The 24,089-nt window shown below is 40.3% G+C and overlaps 1 protein-coding gene across 1 annotated transcript; it reads right to left on the bottom strand.

The window, feature by feature from the left end:
• Positions 1-406: 406 nt before the first annotated feature.
• Positions 407-10,407, bottom strand: NPTX2 (neuronal pentraxin 2). Its single transcript, XM_056503562.1, has 5 exons — positions 9,865-10,407; positions 8,306-8,522; positions 4,955-5,199; positions 3,237-3,416; positions 407-2,064 (listed from the first exon to the last, which is right to left on the bottom strand). The coding sequence occupies exons 1-5, from the start codon at positions 10,309-10,311 to the stop codon at positions 1,837-1,839; spliced, it is 1,317 nt and encodes a 438-aa protein (XP_056359537.1). The 5' UTR covers positions 10,312-10,407; the 3' UTR covers positions 407-1,836.
• Between the last annotated feature and the right edge of the window lie 13,682 nt (positions 10,408-24,089).

Below are 24,089 nucleotides of genomic sequence, written 5' to 3'. Positions count from 1 at the left end.
CTGTTGCACCTTTTAAGAACTGAGTGAAATATGTGTAACTCCAGAGTTTAGCTCCTCCAGCCTCTTTTGAAAAGCAGCTGATAAATAAAGGAGGATTGACTGGAGGGCTGATGCCTCTTCTGGATGAGAATTTTGCACTTTTCCTCACCTCACAACACAGATTCTTTTGATAAGAAGTGAGTTTTGTGGGTTGTTTTTCCCTTAGGGCAGGGAGTTGTAGGTTGGGGGAGCAGTGTGTGTGAGTATTTTAAAGCCAATCACAATGAGAACATTGGAGGCATTTAGGGAATAAAGAAAATTCTAACAAGAGTGTATTTCTAGCAGTCTAAAGAGAAAGCAGGTAAAACTCATAGAAGGTATGAAAGAATATTCAGTGTCTTGTGTGACTATAAAAGAATTAAGAGACTCATTTTACAGTGCATTTTAATTAAAAGTTCATTATAAGAATTTTCTTTTAAGAACAGCATACTACATATTCATGGAAATATGTAACTTTACCCTACAAATGGGACTGTCACCATATTATTCTTACAATTCAAACATATGAAAAATAAAATATGATATTTAGCTTTATAAATTCCCCCTCCCCCCCCGCTTTAAATTCTTTTTCTTTTAAATAACAAAAGTATTAACTCTTTCCCAGTACAGTGCATTTGCTATCTGCGAGCCACAAACCAAGTAGTCACATCAACGCCAAGGAAACAGCAACATTGTTTGCAAAATATTGAGAGAAAGTGATAAAAAAATATAGTAGTCAGCCCAGTGCTTACAGAAGAGACAGTCAACAAGAATTGAAAAAGCAGCACATTTTCATATTACATAGACCATTATAATAACATATAAACCAGTGCAGAAGACTTTTATGCTGGAAAAATAGATAGCAATTCTCAGCAAGCAGAAACTGAACTTTGGCACTTGCTCATAAAAAGGCCTTTCAAAGCAAAACAAAATGGAAATTCACTTAATCACAGCTTGTATATTTAAAAAACATAAAGACATTGGCTGAAGCAAGAGAAACAATAGAGAAAAGTATACAAGCCAGGTTACTAGGAGTTCAGTACATTCAGCCTACAGAAAATACAAATACAATCTTTCAGCCACCCACCTATGCTGGGATCCTGGCTAGCAAAGGACAGGCTTTGGGACAGAACCTCTGCTTCACTGGAGCTGTGCTGATTAAACAGCCCTTTCTTCAAATTGAACTGCACAGTGTTCAAAAAGAACAGGACAATGTGTGTCTCCAATACACCACCTCTATCATAAAATAAGGATTTCTAATCTGCAAATTAAAAAGCAAAAGCCTTGCACTCAGACAGTGGCTGTTCTGCTCTACCCATAGCTGCACCATAACCACTGCAGTGTAAGGATTAAGTGGTTTTTTATTTTTTTTTTAAGGGCTAAAAAAGAATGGCTTCATTTCAAAGGGGAGACAATAGACTGGAAGGAAGGGCTCACATTTAGTCTGTTAATCCTGATGCTGTCAGCACTGCACATTATCAGGAACAGGACAGTGAAGTGTGCACACTGTTCTCCCCCCTGCAGAAGAACTGATGATCTAAGCTCAGGCCCAACCAAAAGGCCAAAGCACATTTTTTGATCAGGCCAGAAGAAAGCAAGGGCTGCTCTAGCCAAGAAGTGCTCCTTTCATAGCCAGGCTCAATGCCCCAAACTAGCAGCTATCTTTGCACTGAGGCAGTTTACTCTTTTTTTGTTTTTTTTTTTTTATTCTTTCAAGGACTTTAGACTGGGAAAGGGCAAGGAGAAAAAAATAAGTGCTTTAGATTGCACAGAAGATTGTCCTACTAAAGGGGGCACTTGGATGGGAAGTGATCACAGCTACAAGTCAAGCAGACGCTCCTCACAGGTCTCCACAGGCCACTTGGTAGCACCTCCAAACACATCCACGTTGTTATCCACCCAGGGGATGATGTTGCCAGGCATGTTAATAGAGCAGTTGGCAATATTCATGATGTCTTCAGCTTTTAAGACCCTGTCCCATATATTGAACTGGCTCATCTCCCCAACGAAGGCTTGAGTTGCATCAAATCTTCCTCCTACTGTGTCCTTTAGGAATGTGAGAGTTAGGATTAGATGAGAAAGTTATTTTGGCATTTTCTTCTTCAAAAGTCCCTCCCCACCCAGCCCCACTGCTAGAGAGGTGCAGTTTGATCACAGAGGTGAGTTTCTAGAAGGGCTGCATTGAACAAGGCATTCAGTGAGAAGCTCCAACTTGAACTGTGTCAAAATAACTGAGGGCAAACAGTGGTGACTGCAAAACACCACAAAAAGGCTGCACATAATCAACCCTGCCCTCAAACAGTAGAGCAGGAAGGCAGCTTTAAACTTGGAGGCTACTTTAAGAGCCACTGTGCAAGCTTAGCACAGGACAACTCCAGAAGGAACTGCACAGATGGGTTAAGGTTACCCTGAAAGCTTTATAGCTATAGATTAAACTATAACTGCAGCCCTTGCCCAACTGTCTGCAGAGACTGTGAGATGTGCTCTTTGGATCTAAATACCCAGGCTTTGTCTGGCTGTAACAAATGAGTGATTCAAACTGCCACTGCACAAGCCTAGAAGTGTTTGCTTGCTCCACTCACTACCCAAGGACAGAAATCACTCATTTTTGGTGATCACACTGACATAGAAAAGGACAGAAGCCAGCACAGTGCAGGCAGAGATAAAGGAAACCTGCCAGACACTCACTTGTGAGCTGGAGCATCTGCTCTGTAGAGTGTATGAAGATACTGAACTTGCCATTCTGTCATTTATGTCATGGATAAGTATCTACTAAAATCAATATCCAAGACAAAACTAATTTTTCATTGCTCCAGTTGTGAATCTGGGAATCCTGAAGAAAGGCTATTTCCTGCTACTTGTTACAGTGTTTTCTTTACTTAGTAAATGAATAATATAGGTAGAGAAATAATGTAAAGACAGGAGCCACAAAATTAATTACTTATGAGATCTTAACTAAAAAGGCAAGCTTCTAAGTCCTCTGGGGTTTTTTTCAATATTCTAAAAGGACTTATTCTTAACCCCAACATGAATATTCTGAATATTTAATAAGTGAAACAAATATACCAATGTGTGATTTCATTAAGTATTTGTTGCCTTGTTTCAGTCTGACACTGTGTATTCAACAGGACCAAGTGTATAACAAATTCTCACAGCTCTTATTTGTTTGGGGAGTTTTGATTTTGTTGAAACCCTAGAACACCCTGTCATTCACTCACCTGTTCCTGACCCAGGATCAAGACACCTCCAGGTTTAATTGGATGCCAAGGAGCTAGATTCTCCCCAGTGCCAAGCTTCTCTCCATCCTGAAAGGCTTCCCACATTCCATCTCTGGTTGTCCATGTTATGCAGATATGATGCCATTTTCCATCACTGATGAAAAGAGGGAGCTGAGCAACCTACAAAAAAATGAAAACCAGAATAATGCACGTGGCAACTCAAGTCTAGCAGTTCAAGAGGAACAGTAAGAGGAACAGTACTTACTCTGTCCTCAAAAGCAAGGGCATTATAGAGGCAAGAGTTAGTCCACATCCTGCTTTGTAGGATTCCACAGAATCAAAATGATTCAAACATCCCTCCAGGATCAGAAAGTGCAATCATTAACCAGCACTGCCAAGGCCACATCTACACCTCTTACAAATACCCACAGGTATTGTGACTCCACCTCTGCCCTGGGCTTTGCAACCCTCTCAGTGAAGAAATTTCTCCTCTTATCCAGTTAAAACTTCCCCTGGCACAACTTGTGGCCATATCCTCTTTTTCTGTTGCCTGTTACTTGGGAGAAGAGCCCAACCCCCTGTGGGGATTGTAATCCTGCACATTAACCTGTGGCATTTGTTGTTTAAATCTCAGTGCTTAGTGAGATTCCATCCAGTGGTCACATTAAGTTCCTCTTAAAATCTGGGGCTTGCCAGCACAATTTGCAGTAATAAGTCTGACAAATGGATCTGTCTGCTGTCAGGAGAACTTGTGGGAACTGCTCCCTAGACCTCACAATAATGAGGAATTATGCTTCTTTAGGAGTTTGATCTGAAAACCTTCTCAGGTCAATATTAAGACAAGTGCAGTGGGCTCCCTGAGCACAGTGGGCTGTGATGTGGAAGAAACAAAAGCCTCACAGAATATTGATATTAAAGACATAATATTGAAGAGAAAAAAAGTTCTTGCTAAAGATAAGCAGACTCAAGTCTGCTTCTCTTCTACAAGCCATTAAAAATAATTGGTTATTGATCTGGGAGGATGATAGGACTGCTAGAAGTCCATAATCAGCCACCACCTGAGCTGTGTAGCAAACACCTGATCCCTCAGAGAGCAGTGAGTTACCAGGAAACCTAACTGAAGGTGGGAAGAAAGGAAGCATTTAAATACTCATTTAATGACAAGTTTCAATGTTTTCTTCAAGCTTGTCAGAAACCATCAATGGTATGAAGCAATAGTATCTAAAGTCTGAAAAACTGTATTTAAACTGATGTTCAGTCACTAAGCATAACAAAACCAGGCCATTATGTGGAGAGTCTTTTGCTCTGTCTTCTGCAAAATTCATTTAACATTTGTAACTTCTACAAGTAGAAAGCAAAAGAAATACTGCAACTGACTTAGATATCACAGGCCTTGCAATAGTGTGGCTTCAAATTTTGTTTGTTTCATAAAACAAAACAAAAACCAAGAAGCCAAGACCTGCTTGTAACTTCAGACAACACAAGTGTGGGCACATCTAATGTCACGCTGCTTGGTCTCAACACACAAACATCTGAACAATTTAACTTCTGGTTTAAGTGCTTTTAGGAATTTGCAATCAGCAAGTGGGCAAGAGACAAGCAGACAGCACCACCTCAAAGGCTTCTCTCAGAGAGAAGGAAGGAGTCAGTGCAAAGGTACCAAGGGGTCAAGGCTCTGTTCTGGTTATAATGACAACAAAGAGCTCATCAGGTCTCACCTTATCATTAATTAGCAGTTCAATTGGATTATTCCCCCATTCTATGAGGACAATTTCATTGGCCTGCCCAGGAACAGCATATGAGAAGGGAGTGCCAATCCCAGGAGAAGCACTTGACCTCAGCCACAAGCACACAGTGAAAGCATAGAGCTCTGGCAGAGTCTTCTTGATCTTCCCATACAGGTAGTTTGTGCGCAGAGGGAGGGAGACCTTGAACTCATCAGGTGACTTAAATGCACTGTTACCTAGAATCACATGGAGCAAAAAGAAACATTAAACAAAACAATGTATTGGTAATTCAGGCTAAGACACAATTGATATTGATAATCTTTGGCTTTTATCACTTTAGAGAGGTACAGGGGAAAAAAGTATATTGAAGTAGTATTTACTGCACATAAAAATGCAAATAGATTTTATCCACATTGTGATAATTCTTTAGTTTATTTTTGCTCATTTAGAGCAAAAGAATAGATGGTAGACAATCTTCTTCATTGCCTAGTTCATGACTGGAGGCCTCCCTATTTCAAATTATTCAAACTGGTTTACTGGCAGTAAAATGGATTCTCTGCTATGCTCATTATTAAAGCATCACAGTGCTTCACAACCAGGATTTCTTTCCCTACTCCTGCTACACAAGCAGCACTCCTGTGTTCAGATCTCAGGCTAACAAACAGATTAACACATTTTGAGCAGCAAATTTGAAATAAGACTACACTGACATAGTCCAGAAAGCAGCTACATTCAATAAAACTGATTTCTGTGCCGTCAACCAAACAGAACAAGATCTGAAGAGCTCAAAGTGATCTGAATTAAAAATGCAATATCAAGCTATGAACTATGGGAGGATTAGGCACTAGATTTAGGATAAAAGCAAAAATTATTATTTTTTCTAAAAAAAAAAATTATAAAAACCAATGGGATATTCTGAGACATGCTTACAAAATTGAGAACCCTTAAGACCAGAACTTCCTGAAGTTGCAATACTCTGTCATATACTTGATGTAGATGCTCTAAAGTAATTCTCTTGAAGTATTAAGAAATAAATCCCACATTGTGCCACAAATTGAACCCACATTTCTCTAGTAATGTCGTCCTCAACTTTTTAGCAGCCTGTTCTTCTGAGTCTCACTCATTTTCTTTGCTCATATTCCTTAAACAAATTCAATCCCCTTGCCAGCTTCACACTCCAGTCCAAATGAAAGCTGTTGTCACAAAAGGTTGCCACAATTCTCATATGTATTTTTTAAACCACTGGCATTCTCTCAGTTCTCAGAAGCAACTGAAGTGTTTTGGCTGCATTTGTCACAGAATGAGGGGGTGGGAGAAGAAAAAGCTTCTCTTTTGCTTGAATCTGTCTTGAGGAACCTTAGAGACCTGAAATGTTCTAAATGGTAAGCAAATAAAAAACACCAAGGTCTTTGGTTGTAGCAACCAATGGAGGTTTTTCAACATTAAATCTATCTCACATAAGAAAAACAAAAACATACCCCATTAAAAGAGCAATTATTTTTTGGGATAGATGGGCAAGAAATGTTATTCCCTTCCAGAGATAGAGAAAATAGGTTTAGATGTAGTAAATTATCTGTTTGTACCTCCAGCAAAGCTAGGAATCACACTGAAGTCCAGGCACTACTATTTTCAGGCTTATACCTCCTGCTTTTTCTATTGTATCATCTTCTGTCACTGGAGACAAGCAGTGAAGGAATTAACAGAAAACTTTGCACAACAGGTGTACAAGTTTTAAACTCTTCTGCTCCATTGGTAACTAAAACAGCTGTCACAACTACAGATAAAATCCAAGGTTTATAGTGTCACCTCAAATTAATTTTTTTACTCTATTTAGTCTCAGGACAATGAGAAACTTATGACTCTCTAATTAGATGTAGGAAAGAAATGCTAAACAATACTAAATTTTAAATAAAAGCACAACAAATACTATTTTCAAATGAGGCCAGATCAAATATTGTCTGCACTTAAAAAAAAGTTATTTTATCATTATTACCCTCACTTTGATTTGGCAGAGGAAGTAGAATAGCTAAGCTGTACAGTAATAAAGAACAAATTACATAAGTGAAAGAAAGACTATATCTTGGTTCCTGTCCCAAATTCTTCACTTCCCTGGAGACTTAAGACAGCCCTTACTCCCCACACAAAAAATAAAGGTGGGAACAGGTTATTTTTAGCCTAACTGAATTACACATTCTTGCTCTCCCACCACTCTCTCTTTCTGATATGAGTCACATCTTTCAGAGACAAGGACTATCTATACTTGACTCATAAGACATTAACAGGCCACTAATTCTCTGTAACTTTAGCTTGCAGGTTAGGCTTGATCATGGCTCTCAGGAAATACTAAAGGACAGAGCCAAATCCTCATCTTCCTTCCCTTTTCCCCTCCTTCACCCTTTTCAGATGAAAGAATAGATACAGTATTATACACATGGGTCCATTAGGCTGCATTTCTAAATTCGTGAGCTATGCATGTTTGTACCATTTGGAAAGCATGACCATTAAACTGCTTTTAAGCAGAGAGTTATTCACCTTGGAAAATCATTTAAGGATTGGGCAGTGATATTTACTGCAACTCCAGCCCTATATAGTCCACTCTGTATGTGTATACATCTATACAGAAAGAGTTCTGTGCTTCAGGTCACTTCCAAAAACATTTGTAATTCAAATAAACAGATTCTACTCAAGCAGAGAGATCTCAGTAATAATTAAGGCAACAATCAGAATGAATGACTGGGATTACAAGAGTGTCCCCCAGTGGACCATGTGTAATCTACTGTAAATTCTGAAGGCTGTAAGCTTAGAATAGAGCACAATTCAAGTATCTGCAGTTACCCAAAGTCATAACCAATAAAAAAGGGAAAGGTCACCATCAATACTTACAAAGCAGCAAGAAACAAAGCCAGTATAAAATACCATTCATTACATCAAAGGTAGTTGTGCTAATTAAATTTAGCCCCTATGACTCTCAGTCCAAATAAAGGCAGCTCTACTCAGATGTATGCTTGACATTATGTAGCTATTTACACCCATGCCATACTTATTCCTATCTCCACTTGCCTCCTTATAGATCTTTCCATCCCACAAACACTAAGAGCTTCATCCTAGCCACCCACACATGCCAAATTAAGAGACAGGAAGCCAAAGCCAGGCAACTGCCTGTCAAGCAAGAAGCCTGAGATAAAAGAAAAAGGAGAATCCAAGTATTTGCACTGTCACCTACTATTTAGTCCAGTCCCTTAATGCCATTCCCTCAAGGCCCACATTTAGTCTACTGCTCTGGAAGGAAGGAGTAAACAAAATTAATCAGGATGGGGAAGCATTTATATTCTGAGCAATTACCTTTCTCTAATTCAGACACTCTTTCTAGCAATGCATTCAAGGCTGTCTCTGTCTTCTGCCGGTGGGCTGAGGTCTCGTTGTGCAGCAGGGATTTCTCGTCCTCCAGCTCGGCCACTTTGCTGAGCAGCTGGCGCTCCAGGTCCCCCAGGCGCCGCTGCAGCATCTCCCGCAGGTCGCTGGGCAGGGCTGCGTACGACACGTTGGCTCGGAGCTGGTGCTTCGGGGCAAAGCAGAAAGGGAAAAACACTGTCAGTGCTCAAACAGAAACTGTGAAGTGCTTTCCTCCTTTGAACCGGGAGTGCAAGGTCATGGAGCTCTCCAGCAAGTACAGAATAGTATTGCTTTTTAGCATTTGTCATGCTCGGTGCTTTTATCAGCACTGTAGCTAAATGGGTCCTGAAACAAAAGGCACTTTTGTTAGAGGCTTTCAGCACTTTATAGGAAGGAGTTTTCATGCATTTAAGTTCAATAAAAAGGAGCAGGTCGGATGTACTTCAATTAGTATGCATATATGTGGCATATCCCTCAAATTTTGCTTTTCTTACTATCAGTGACATGGCTAATATAAGTAAACAGCAAAACTATCACTTCATTTTAGATTAAAAACTAAGCTACTTTGAAAGCAGATTTACCAAAGATTTTGGATCAATCTAAGTATTAGCCGGTGAAAGTATTCTTATTCAAGCTGAAAAAAGAGGCACCTCACACTCTGAAATAACACTCGTATCTTTATGGATACTAAAAAACAACATTTCCACCTACCATGTTACTCTAGCGGAGTTTCTCTTCTACAACGCTAAAAAGTATGCTTCAGAAAGACAGCAGTAGTAATAAAAGGATGTAACACTAACAGCTCACTCAGAACTGCATTCGCAAAGCAGCACTCACAGAACAGCCTTTCAGAAGTTAGTCGCCATCCTCACATCAGCACTGAGTGGAGGACAGCAGGAGCACACGTGAGGCTTTCAGGGTGTGAAAAGCAGAACACCAGCACAAATCCTGTGAGAATCCTCTCTACAAAACACTTGCGTGAGCAGCACTCAAACCACGGGCACTGTCCAAAGGCTCATGGAAATTACTTATCGGTGGGCTTGGACCAAATCCCCTTTCTGCTCGGAGGTACAGAGAACCGGGGCTTTTTATTCTGTGTCAGCCCTAGTACATCATCTTGTACACCATCTGCCCAGCACAATCTCCTCATTACACTGCTCTGCTCAGCACCATATGCCGGGGTCTTACTGCCCAAGACGTCAGCTCCGTACCTCAAACCACATGAAGCCACATCCCCAGAAAGAGAGATTTACGCATTATTAATACAGAAACTAAGCTGCTGACAAGCAGGGAAACCATAATCTCCCCCCGGGAGAACACATTTAAGAACAGCCCCTTAGGGTTTTTACCAATAAAGAGGAGTTAAATAACCAAGAGAAGACGACCCGCCGAACGGAGCCGCTCGCCCCGGGGCTGGGCCAGTTTGGATCCATCTCCGCACGGATTTAGGGCACCACCCGTGCCCCGAGCGCCCGCCAGACGTGACCGGGCTCCGCTGCCGGCCCTACCTCCAGGCTCTCCAGCCGGTCCTTCAGGGTCTGCATGGTGCGGCTCAGCTGCTCGATGACCTGCGCCGGGTCACGCGGCAGGTCGCCCATCGTGTCCTTGCCCTTGCCCACCTCGTTCTTCCACGCCCCGGCCTTGCCGTCGGCGCCCTCGCAGCGGCTGAGCTTGCCGGTGAGCTCCCGGATGGCCTCCCGCTGGCTCCCGATGGTCTCCTTCTGCTGCAGGACGGTCTCCCGCAGCTGCAGCACCGTGGCTTTCAGCTCCTCCTCGGGGGGCAGCGCGCCGCCCTGCATGGGCACGGGGGGCAGCGGGCAGCCCGCGCCGGCGGCGTCCAGCGGTAGCGAGGTGCAAACGAAGCGGCTGCCCGGAGGGCTCTCCTGCTCCCCGGCCGGCGACCCCCGCCCGCCCGCGGCTACGGCGAGCAGGAGCCCGGCGGCCACGAGCAGCATGCCGGCTGGCGAGCGGAGCCCCGCCGAGCCCGGTGCCAGGAGCGGGTCCCGCCGCCCCGTCCCGTCCGTCCCGTCCCGCTCCCCTCACGCCGCTCCCACGCCCGCTGCCCGCCGTGCATTTTATAGGCAGCGAGGGCGCGGGGGCGGGGCCCGGCTCGCGCCGCGTGCGCTGGTTGGCTGCGAGCTGTGCTGACGTCAGCAGGAGGCGGGGCCGGGCGGGCGCGGGGTCGGGAGCGCTCCGGGACCGGGACCGGGACCGGGATCAGCACCGGGATCAGCACCGGGATCAGCATCAGCATCAGCATCAGCATCAGTATCAGTATCAGTATCAGTATCAGTATCAGTATCAGCATCAGCATCAGTATCAGTATCAGTATCAGTGTCGGCACCGGCACCGGCATCGGCATCAGCATCGGCACCGGCGGGGCCGCCCCCTCTTCCCGTGCCCAGCCTGACCTTCTCGTGTGGCTGCTGACACCCCTTGTCCCTTGTGCTCGCACCGCGCTCCGCGGTGAAGAGCCCGGCTCCATCCTCCTCGACGGTCTCGGCCGAGCCCGCTCTGCCCGGTCAGTGCATTTCTGTTTGAGCGGGTCAGAACTGGACCCAGCATCTCCAGGTGGGATTACATTATCCCTTCTCCTGGACTCGCTGCCCTAGCGCAGCCTGGGGTACGGCCGGCCTGGAGCAGCTCCTTGAGCTATAAGATAATGCCGTCAGAGAACAGGAACGGTCCAAGCTGTGCATCAGTATTCACATTTATTATGGAGGGGAAAGAGACATCTTACTCATTAGACTACCATAACTCTATTGTTGGACCATAAGACCATTGTAGTTTCAGCTATATTGTTTGTGGCATCCAATATTTTTAATGCTGATCTTCTTATTTACTTGAGTTACTTTAAATTTATAATCCGTGAAGGCTTTTATATTTTCCAAGTGACATACAAACACCAAACAGTTCTTACAAACTTCTTGTGGATAGGCAATAAACACTTACCTCCACTAGAAAAATTGAGAAACAATTTCCTTTTGCATCAGCAGAGGCTGCTCTTAGGACTCCCAAATCTTTGAGTAGAACTTCAGATTTTTAGAAAGTTTTTATATGGAAAGACATTTTACCATAAGATGAGTAGTTCCTACTATGAAATATATTATGTATTATGTTTATTCATTATAATTTAATAATAATAATAATAATGAAAAAATATAATAATGAATCAAAATAAAGAATAAAGAATATGTAATCAAAAATAATTTGAGGGGTTTTTATCACTCAGCATGAGAATTGCTTTGTTACATAATGAATTAACAAGTTTCCAGGAGTGTACACAACAGGGACAGTTAAATCTGATGGTTTCATGGAGTCCAGTTCATTTGTTCAAGTCTTCTAGCAATGTCCTGTTTAAAGTCACACGAGTCAAAGGCAACAGCAGCCACTGTTCAGCCAGATAAGTGAGATGCAGCTCCTGTTGCTTGTTCAAGGGGAGGGAACACCGGGGGCAGGCAGAGTTCAAAATGCAACCAGAAGCTCCAATTTCTGTCTGAACTCCCTTTGTCTGGAAGCCAGGTCTCAGGAGGCTGTGCTGCTCTGCTTCCTGGATGAATGAAAACATACCCACTCAAGTGCAGAGGCTCTGACTAATGCCTGGTTAGACATTTAATTCCCATCCAAATCAACAGCATGTCGTGTTTTCAGCACCTGGCTGATTAAAATTCTGGATGCTGCAGAGAGGAGGACCATGCAAGAACACCAGGAACATCTCACCTGTCAACACGGGGTCTTTCCAATCCACATAAGCCAAAGAAATATTAAAGCTTATACAGAATAATGTAGGAGAATTATTGCTCTACATGTAAGATTAATCAGTCAAATCTGTATTGCATTGCAGCTCATTTCTCCCAAATTTCATGTGAAGTAGTATGCAAAAAGTAATAAAATAATTGAAAAATGTTGGATTTAGCCTGTAGGAAAACAGTGGTCAATTGCTTTAATACAGCTTGATTCTACCCTTTATAGTATGAATTATAATGGCATTCTGTGCAAATAACCTCACATTACTTCAAAATAAACTCTGAACTCCTGATCTTGATTTTAAAGCCCACTTTACCATTCAAAACCCAAATATGTTTTTGACTGAATGCATGACAGTGATAAAGGCATTGCATCCTTTTAAATTCAAGCAATGTATAGTTTGAAGGTTTTGCTTAATTATAGATAGATTTTTGTCATGATCTCTTATTCTGACAAGCTGAGGAGTAGCACAAGCAGCAGCAAGCAATAAACATCTGACTTTCAGAGTTCTGCAAGGTATAAGATGGTAAATTGCTCATGACAACAAAAATATTGTCCTTTATTACTCTACTGTTTCTTCTTGACAGGGGAGGTCAGTAAAACAGGAAAGAATCCCAACAAAGACACTCAGAAATGTCAGTTACCACACAATGGGGTATAAATGTGGAGGACACAGGGAAAGACAGGTATTATCCATTGTGCTTCTTAATATCCTTAATATTTTGCTGTGGTACTTCAGTGCTTTCAGAATAAAAAGGAGGTGATTGCCTTGCCCTGTTCTGTGCTGCTGCAGCCTCACCTCGAGTCCTATGTGCATTTTTGGGCACTACAATTTAAAAAATAATAAATAAACTAATAGGAAGCATTTGGACAATGCTCCCAGGCACAAGGTGGGATTTTAGGGGATGGTGAGGGATGTCCTGTGCAGGGCCAGGATTTCCCTGAGGATCACATCCCTGTGGGTCCTTTCCAGCTCAGACTATTCTATGATTCTGTGACTCTGTGAACCCAAACAACAGGAATTACCTCACTTTACCCTACTTGCAGATTCTAAGACCTAAATTTAACACATGTAATAATTTATTGAAATGCTTCTTGTCACTGTAGGCAGTGTTTTTTCATACTGAAGGCCATATAAATCTTAATTTTGAGAGACTGGCATGCAGCAGTACATTATCATAAATAATAAATCATTAAAATTCTGAGAAAGTCTATAATTTTTAGATCAATACATCACATACATCAGCTAAAGCATCAACTAGCTGAATACTTGATCACTCAAGATACTTTAAAAAGGGTGAATTTCTTTCCTTATGACCAAGAGGATCAGTTCATAGGCACTGTGATGATATTTCACTGTAAGATAAAAGTTGATTGGGTTAGAGGGGGGAGCACAGAAAGCCTTACAGTTAACTCATAGCTGCATGTGAGAGGGTTTTGAAACTTCTGGCTCTGTAGCTGTCAGGCAGCCTAGTGTGTCAGCAGCCCACAGAATAGATTTTTAATTTTTAATTTAACTTTGACAGTTTCTATTGCCTTCAAAAGAGCTTTATTCTCTTTGGAAGCTGCACTTGCATGCTGGCTGCTATCTGTCTTTGATGCCTAACTGGAGTGTCTAACACCAGAACCTCAGTATCTGTGTAAAATGCTCTGGGATTCTCAATAATACAAAGGGTTTGTGTTTTTAGGATGAAGGTCTGGAATTCAAGGGATCTGACATAGATCTTTGTTAACACACATCTGTCTGGCCACTCTCACTAACACAATTTTGCAAAAACTTCTAAATAAATTAGGAGACTGTGCCTCATTTTTAAGGTGTGGCTACAGCACAAGAAAGACTACAAGTGACTTTAGATGAAGATTGGCTTTTTTTTTTTTTTTGATACTTCAGGTTTGTTCCACTTATTATTATCCAGATATGTAATGAAATACTGGCCTAAAATATTTGAAAGGCCTGAGGTAAGCTAAACCTACAGATACAGGTTTAGGTCCTTTTTATAGATGACTTAGAAATTCAGGTCTTACTGCAATAGGAGTTTAGCATTTAACTGGCTAAAGAAATGTTCAAGAGTGCCAGCTGTCCAACTTTGTCAATGAGAAGGGATATTTGAAAAAAAAAAGTCTGATTTCTCCACATCTCCTTAGCATTTCTCAAATTATAAACTCACACCAGGCAAAATGTGTCCATTCCTGTATGTCTGTGCATCACAATGGGACTTGATGCTTATTATTTATATCAGAGAAGTGTTTAAATCAGCTAGGTAATATTAATTTACTTATTCAGTTTCTTTTTTCTAAGAAAATGCTGCTTGGGTTGCCATTTAAATCTTCCAGAGGGTGAAAAAAAAATTACATATGTGTAATTCCTTAAGTATGTATCACTGTCAAAATATATCAATCCACTTCTTCCATCACAGGTTTAGCTATTTACTCTATTACCTATAGTATTACCTGTAGTACTATTCACCAGCAATGAAGCCTGAAATAATACAATTTTTTCAGTATTTTCTTAATATGTTTGCTGAATCAATCAGATATGATCTGACTCTGTATTTATTCTTTGATATCTGATTCTGACTGCATAAAACTCTCCTGGCTACTGATTAGAGAGGTGCCACAAAACTGAACTCCAAAATTTTTAGGCATGTTCCAAGAAACCTGGTATCTGGCAATTGTTGCTACCAGGAAATTTAGGAGGAAGAGAGGCAATTAACCAGTTACAGTAAAAGATATGAAACTCCTGTTTTACCTGTAGAAGCTAAAAGTCACAGCATCCAGGAATATTGCAGCATAAGAATTTTTTTTACATGTTTTAGGAGTTCTTTATATTCCCATTTTACATAGTTTTTATGGATAAAATAGAATATTAGAAGAAACCAATTGTTCAGAGACATTCTCCCTTTTTCTTTCCATATCCTAGGCTGGTCTATGAAAACCATAAATGAAAAATGTATTTCCTTTTAAGCCAGTGGGATTTTTTCCATTGATCTGAATAAATTCAGGATTTCTCTAGATCATTTAAATGATACATCACTTTTCTGAGAATCATTAATTTGGATGATCTTCTTCCTAGCAGAAGGACAGCAAAACTCACAGTAAAAAGTAACTTTGCAGAGAGATTCAGTGCAGGAACTTTGAAAGCACATCAGGTATTTAAAAGAGAGCTTCCTGCCTCCAGCATTCCATGTGCTGCTGGTGGCTAAAGGACAGGAACAGGAGAATTTGGGAATACAGACAAGCTGCCTGTCACCTGACACTGCTCACCAGCCAGCACGACAGCAGGGCAGCCACTGCAGGACCTATTCCCCTCCCGCACTCTACAGACATTTAGCCCAAAATGTCAGGCTCAGAAATGTACCTGAGAAGTGAAACAGGTTAGTTATATGGAGAACCAACACTGAGAGCTTTACCTTTATTACTTGACTATTATTAATGCACATCTCTCTGAATTATGTGAATTTTGTCCAATTCCAAGAGCAAGACAAAGCACAGAATTTGGCCAAAGTCTGCATACATACAAAATATATTGCAATGTATCAAATGCTTTTACATGTTCACATCTGGATATTTTTTGCCCAAGTTTCTTTTCAAAAATCCACTTAGATCTGATGTTTTTGAAGAGCAAGATGCTACTGTGAAAAGACTTCATATCACACTTTTTCTGCAGCACGTGTGAGGCATTTCCTCTCTGCAGACTCCATTAGCACCACTTCCCACATGGACTATTGCTCTCAGAGCAGGAGCTGAAACTATTAAACTCCATTGCAGGTGGCTCAGTGCTTTGCACAGGAGCAGGAGAAAGTGCCTCCTGTTACATCTCCAAATACTGCAGTGTGGATAATTACCACAGTCCATGCTTTGGGGGGTTTCTAGAGGCAATAAGATTATGGCAGTCTCTTGAAATCTTTCCAGTTCTGCAAAGTTTCAAGTCCAGTAGCAGGTGAATAGTTTCCCTGTGGCTGGCTGGGAAATTGTCTCTTGACCGAACACTGTCACTGGTATTAGAAATGTCTTTTTTCTTTCCATGACACAACTACATAAACCAAAAATATATGTTTGTATCAGTCATTCATATCTCTACATGTGTGTGCAAGATGCTCACACACACTCACAGACATGTTACATTAACTCTATTTTTTAATACAGATATACACCCAGCTAGAATCCATAGAATAGAATGAAATGTACCCACCTTGTGACAAAGGAAGAGAGAAAAAAAAATACATGAGAGATCAGAAGTCCAGGACAAAAGGCAGAACATCTTTCTGTGCCTTTCCATTACAGAACATTGCTATAGAAGCAGCCCAGTCTTTCATGTGGGTGAGTTCATTTCTCAGTTCCATCAGGAGCAGAGTGATAACCTTGAGTTCTCCCACCAGGGATTTCCCTTCTCTGCTCACTATTTCTGTGTCTCGCTCTGTGAGTGACAATTAGAAATGCTATTATGTCATGACCCATATGACATGTGAAATGCCAAAGCACCAGGTGTTCTGAGATGATGTTAAGTCACCTCAATAGGTTTCATTTCAAGTTCTAATGAGTGTGACAAAGTAATGATACATGAAGAGGATCCATGGAGTTCTGGTAGGCCAAGGGGAAAAAAAAAAGTCATTGTCTGTGGAGGTAGCTTTTGCAAGAAACTAGAATGTGCACAGATGGAAGACTGACACAGGAAGATTAAAAAAATAAAAGGGTTATATAACTTTAGCTAAGGATGCTGCACCATGCTTCAGACTAAACACCTGGGGCCAGATTTGATAGTGAATCTGGAAATTAGTTTATTAGTTTATTTACACCAGCACTGAGATTGTGAAGTGTTTGGGCTCCAAGAGCAGCTCCACTGCTGACCCATGCAGGGTATTTCATCCCCTGGCTCAGGTAAGGTTATTTGCACTAAGAGGTACTTGAGTGCAAGAAGAGTTAATCAGCCCGAAAAATTTTAAATTTTTATTGTCAACAATGCATTTGCCTGTCACTGTACTAACTCAATTTGGCAAGACTGCAATCATATTTTAAGTGAGGTAGCTTTTAATAATTTTATTAGATTTTAATGCTCCTAACAGATTTGCCTTACCCCTCCTGCCACTTGCCCAGTTCTATTTTGGTTTAATCTGTTATCTTTTCATCATTTAAGGTGAAAAGACCTTTGAGGAAGTGATTGGCCATTTTCTATGTGTTTTACAATACTCAGCTAACTCCCCACTGACATTAAATACAAGTACTGAGTATTGTAATGATGCTATTCCCATCTATATTTCTATTATCTAATACCTAAGTTCACTGGTAATTTTATATTTAATTGGTTTTCTCAGTATTTTTTACACATTTTAGTATGCCATCATGAAATGTTGTCACAAATGAAATTTCTTTCTTTGCAGACCAGTGGGTATTCATTAGAAAACACACACTGTAATATAATAATGCAGTATTAAAATTTTCAGTCCTTTGCATTTAAGTGCTTAGCAACATTTCAGGTATCATTAACTGAATGGCATTAAATTAATTCATTTGTGAAACAGATCCTACTTCAATTTTTCATTCTCTAAGGCATGTCAAAATGTTGCAGTTGTAAATTACATAGATTTAATTTTCAAATAAAATGGAAAATATTTTGCCTATAAAACGTTAATCTCCAGCCTGTGAAAAATACTGGGGACTATGAAAGAGCAAGTTCTACATCCTTGCTGTGCCTTAGCCAGTCTGAACAAAGGTCTAATGAGTCTCTGAACAGTGTGAAAAAAATCACTGGCTGTCTGACTAGCCGACTGTAGGGCAGAAAAAAATCCTATTTGTCTAGGTTTGATTGAAACTTGAGTTAACTGTCAGTGCCCACACAAACTGGAAAAATAGGATTAAAGGCCAAAGAGATATTAACAGTGGAAATGTTGTACATCTGCTTTGACAGATGATTTTTGCACTTCACAGGTTTAACTAAAGATCATTTTTGCAGCAGTTCTCATGAAACTAAAGCCCTTCTAAATGAAATTATTAAAAAACAACTGAGTATTAGAGAAATTGAAGCTCTCATAAAACTATCCAAATGTTAGCAGTAACGATAAGCAAAGAAGAGTACTTACATTTCAAAATAATTAGATGTCTTTACATCACAATCCAATCAGGTTGTACAATGCTAAGGGCCTTAGTAGCTATTTTTTCCTAAATCTGAAAATCATTAATCATACACCAAAATAATTTTTATTTGTTATTATGGGAATACAATAATATTTCATACACTGTGAAAATTGTAAGGATAAAAGTGAGAGAATCACCTTAGCTTGTAACATGACTTCACTCAGATACCTTCCAAAATTATGACTCAAAGCCATTCAGCACACAGGAGCTGAGGAACAGTTCTGTTTTAGTCTGGACCAATGGCAAATAATTCAACACAGAGCCATTGAGCCACCACAGCCAAATAAGCCAAGGAATTTCTTTTCTGTTGTTTGATCTGATAACAGGCTTAGTGTCAGAGCTGCTCAAGGAAATGCTACAAATCCAAAAGTGTAAGTTCAAATCCTGATGCTGGGTTTTGTGCCAAAGCCCACGCTCGGTCAGAGCTCTGGTAAAGAGGAGGTGGCTGAGCTGGGAAGCCAAAGGCACCAGGCACAGGAGTGTGCCACCAGTTACAGATGGGCCAGGCTTCATCTCCCATCCCCATCCTGTGGACACATGAGTGAGATTCTTAAAACCAGGAGATTTTGCAATCCATCCCCAATGCATGAATAAATAAAAACCATTGTTTTTTCACAAAACATTATTTACTGATTTGCATTCACATTTAATTTTTAGTGTTGTTGTGTCATGCTTACACAAAACACTGTATATGCATGAAAGCCCTTGAAGGGAATAGTCTAAAAATAAAGGGAATATTTTTAAAACCTTGTCTTCAGTTGCCATTTTGCAAGCCCCACCCAGAATTGTGCTTTATAAAATTGCTTTGGGCTCAGAGCTGTTCTCCATTTGACAAGCTACAAGGTACAGTCAATGTAACAGTGATGAAACCAATTGCTGGGAAAACTAAAGATCTTCTCATGATTAAAAAACTAACTATTATTAGAGGTTGTAATATTTCTTTTAAGTTCAAATGTGGAATTAGTTATTGGTAACTGATTTTTTCTTTTTTCCCTGGAGAGATTTGATACAAGCTCTTAGAGCCTGGGATCTATAAAGATATAGTAAAACCAAATGAGAACAAGTGGAAGCACTGCTGTGGAGAAGGCACAGTGCTCATGTGAATGAGGTTCATTACAAATCAGATTTACTCCACAGTTTCCCTCCACTTTCAGTAAAGGTAAAACTTGCATAAAAATACCATTGCTGACTGTAGCTCTGGGACTCTTCAATAAAAGGATTGATCTTTGTAGTAAGTGGAACTTGGATACAAAAGGATTGCTGAGCAGCAATCAGAGGGCTCCAGATTATGACAAGTAGATTATCCCAGTAAGAACCACTTAAAAAGAAACTGCCATCAAGACCTTTTATCTACAGCATTGGTCTTTGTGGCTTAGAAGGTTGGGCAGACTTTATAAGATACTTAGAGGAAATATTACAGATCAAAATTCAGAGTGTGTACACTCTCACATCAACACTGTTCTCCTCAGTCATAGTTTTCATTATTGCAGGTGGTTATTTTCAATTTATTCAAAATAGTGGAGAGGGCCAAACAGGATACTTAAGTCCAAAGGAACTGTGTAAAAATGGGAGGTGTATTTATCTCTGAACTCTACTCATTCAAACCCAGTGAACACTCAGGTGCCCCTGAGTTAGCATGGCATAAATCACCACCTGCAGGACAGAACTGCCTCCTAAGGCCAGGCAGCAATCCTCGTGCCCAAGCCAAAATCATGGTTTATGTCTTGGTGAGAGTTCACAACATGGTTTATTTACCTACTGCTATTCATTCAGAAGCATTCCAGTCTTCTAAAAATAACTCAGTATATTATATACATTTCTCAGTGCTGTTTAATGAACCTAAACACATATCCTAAGAAAAGCAGGGTAGTTTCAAGCTCAGCTGGGCTAGAGAAAAGGTCCCTGATTTATCTGAAGCTAGCCTGGAGTATCTGAAAGCTTTTGTTGAGAGAAGTTTAAAAATTTAAGCACTACTCAAAAATCACACATGAGAAATTATTTTTGAATACTCCACTTTGCAGAATACAAGCTGATGCTTGCAAGGTGCATCACTGAGCTGTCAGAACGTTCTGCACACACTGCAGAGCAGCCCCTAATTAATCCTCTGGGTGCCATTAATCCAGCTGCTGAGAGGGGTGTTCCTGGCATCCCAAACAGCTCCTTGCATCTGAGCACAGTGATGTGGGGCTGTGAGACACCCAGTACCATTTTAATAGGGTTTGTTGGCATTTGAAGGCCATTATAAAGCATATTAAGAGGACATATATTTGCATATGAGCTTTCAGGAGAACAATTCTCCATGTTCAGCTGATATCCCTTTGTAATTCCATTAATTTGTTATCTTTTCTACACATAAGTCTTATTTGGAATTCATGCTCTACATGTGATTTCAGTCTACCTGACCATTCACTGGTGTCATGCAGGATCTGTCCACTCTCCTCATCCCACTGACTTATCTGTAGGTCATTTTTAGAATTTTCCCCCATGTTAGCATTGCAAGTTTGACACATCTAACTTAATTCTTCAAAGATATCTTTCCTTTTTCTTGTTGATGGGACAAAATTTATAACACCAAATCTTCCATGTGGATGCTGTATCTTATGAAAACTATTGCTGTGTTAATAATGGTTATGCCACGATTTTTTTTGGTGGACATTCCCACTTATAAATGTGTAGGATATTTATGGAAAGCAAATGCATGAGCCACAAACATGGCTAAAATAAGTTCAACTCAACCTTTAAATACACTTCTGCTTAAAGTCAATTTAGATGCACATGATATTTCTGAAGCAGTTAAGTTTGTTTATAGTGAAGTCACTACATTTAATTGTCCAAATCACCTAAAATTTTAAATTACTTTCCTTATTTAAGGTATATTTCAATAATCCAACCAGTAGGTCCCTGTTTAAAATTGCTTCAGTAAGACCTCTGGGTGCTAAGTCTGAATAAGCTGCAAGCATATCAAGGCATTATTTTCTGTGGCTTTTGTAATACATTATGCACATAGATGAAAGTGGCAAAGTTTTTAGCCTCACCAATGAGGCCTCAAGGGGGCAGTTATGGTATAACTACATGGTCTCAACCAGACAAAATTCTTTGGGCTAAAAGATGAAAAAGTCCACAATTTATTCCAGGCATTATTTCTCAAGTCTATTGCTGCAGGGTTTGAGTGGATCCTAGAAATCATTTTCTGAAGAAGTAGTAAAGGGCCACAAGATTCATTAAGATTTATTTCTTTAATGTAAAATTACATTTTGCCAATTTCAGTTAAAACTACTCCCCCTAAAGAAATCCAGATACAGACATCAGATACTTGTTGCTCTCAAAAATCAGATTTGCAAGTGAAGAAATTTAAATTTTTGAAAAAAGAAGGAATGTATGTCATTGATGGTAGACCAGATCCTTTTATCAGCTACACTTGTATCAGGGTGAGAAATTCTCCTTTGTCACCAGCTTCATATCAGTTCTGAAGAAGCTCAAAGTGAAACTAAGAATAATACACAGAATTCCATTATTAAAATATATCTGCCTTTGCCTAAAACACTACTGTGATTCCACACCATTTGCAGAATTTTGTTGGTTGAATTTAACTGCACATAGTATCTCTTGACATAAAAAAAGCATTTGGATTTGCTGCTTTGGACCTCAGTAAACACAGCTCCACTGACTTTTTCATCAATCAGCTCACTCACTTTGCTCTCTAAAATGAATGGGTGGTTTTATTTGGGTTGGTTTGGTCTGCAGAGCTAAGTAATCAGTTTCTTACACCCCTGTGAATAAAATTGAAGTTCTCTCTTGTCAACAAGAAGGTGATTAGGGTTTTGAGCATAGAGATAAGCTTATTACAGCAGGAATCTGTTCCCAGTAATGGTTGCACAGTCTGCACTTACAACACTTGATAGGTGTTCATCTAATCTGCTGCCAGGTACTGGGGCCAAACACAGAGCAGACACTTCCTTATTATTTAAAGCCTTAAGTATATATTAGCAATGTAATTACTATCTACTCAGTGGCACTGGGACAGACTATTAGTCTGTGCAAAAGCTGCCTGTATGGAAGAAAATCTGGCAGCTTTCTTTCAAAAGTATTTAACAAAATGAAATTGCTTAATTGCCAAACATAGCTGACCTCCAAGGGTCAGTAAGGATCCTGGCTCTGCCTCTGGCTCTGTCCTACATGAAAAATGTAGGACATTATATGTAGGACATTATATTATATTACATATATATATATAATGAATAATTCCAGCTCTATCCCAGTTCCTTGGAGGGTTCCTCAGTACTTATCTTTCAGCAAACTTACTTTGATAGCTTTCAAACCTATCAAACTCATATTTAATAAAAGTATTTGTCAGAATATCTGAGTGGAGGTGGACAAAAGAAAATGTGTATGAAAACTCTCCCTGATGGCTCCTTTCTGTCACAGCCTGAAGAACACATACAATTAAAATTCCACACGGAGCTTCAGAGAGGTAATGACTGAGACTCCTCAGACTGTATTAGAAGTACCCAGAGGGTGAAGCAAATCCAAAGATGAAAAGTACCAAAAAAATTTTGGAAATGAACATAAAACAGTCAATTAACATCAGATTTTGAATGGTCAGATGGTAGGAATTCAGAGAGCCAGCAAATAACAGCTGCCTGGAGAAGTAGTCATAATGTAGAGGTACTACCCTGGAGGAGAACTGGGAGATGACTCAACCACATTTCTTTACTATTTGTTTTTCCTTCTATCACTGCAGGAAATATGATAAAGACTATGACATCCAAATCACTGACAAAGAAAAAGAAAAGAATATCCATATAGCAGCAGCAAAAAAAGTGTGTTGCATAGAGGAGGATATTCCCTTATCCCCACCAATTTTCTCTGTTTGGACTGTGCCCTGCACAGTCACTATATGACTAAACAAATTCTGCCTTAACATTCTCATTTTCCAGCTAAATTCCCACAACTAGAAACATTCACTTGTACATTGTACTGACATAAATCAAGATTTCCAACTCTTACTTTCCAGTTCCAAATATGCCTCTGAGATCCTTGTAGCATTTAAAAGCTGTTTTATCTACTGTACACATATTAGCATATTATGAAAGAAATAATTAGCATATCAAATACTACAGATCAATTAGCTGCCAAAGCACCAGTCTAGACACAAGTGCCTGACACTTGTAATGAAATCAAAGCCAAGCTGGCCAAATGCTGCTGCTCCCCCAGCAGGGCTCCTCAGAGCAGCAGCAGCCAGTGTTCATTCATTACCCTCTGCACCAACAGTGCAGAAGCTGATTATCATCTGCTCCCATTTACTGCACTTGTTGAGCCAAACCCTCAATGAGCTCACAGATTTGTTTCTTGTCTGTCTATTGACTGCGTGGTTTTATCCCACAATTTCCACTGGGTTCCAGTAATTCCTGCTTACTCTTGAGGTCTCTTCAGACACAGCTTAGGACTTTCCTGCTCTTCAGCTTTCCCCATGCTGGAAAACAGAAAACTGCTGTGGAGAACCAGGGACACACTCCTGGTGCACAATAGAGCTCAGCTCCAAAAGTTCTGCTGTGTCAAGACTCTTTGAAGTTTTGAAGGATTCTGAAGAGGATTTAACTCATGATGATGAAACAGGGCCAGAACACTGCACTGCACAAAGTAGAGATCAAATACATTTGCCCTCAAAAGGAGCATAAGAAATTGTGAGCTTCAATGCCTTGGCAAGCTGAGAATGAACAGCCTGAGGCAATACATGTCCAGAGAGCAGCAAATACAGCAAAACAGCAGCTAAGTACCTCATTCTGCAGTCTAAGTATGACCAATTCCTCATGAGATCTTCCTACACCTAAAAAAGAGAGAGGAAATTTCTTTT

Source organism: Oenanthe melanoleuca, chromosome 14, assembly GCF_029582105.1.
Source record: "Oenanthe melanoleuca isolate GR-GAL-2019-014 chromosome 14, OMel1.0, whole genome shotgun sequence".
Classification (NCBI taxonomy): domain Eukaryota; kingdom Metazoa; phylum Chordata; class Aves; order Passeriformes; family Muscicapidae; genus Oenanthe; species Oenanthe melanoleuca.
Note: the sequence above shows the minus strand (reverse complement) of the source record. Positions and strands in the feature narration are given on the sequence as shown.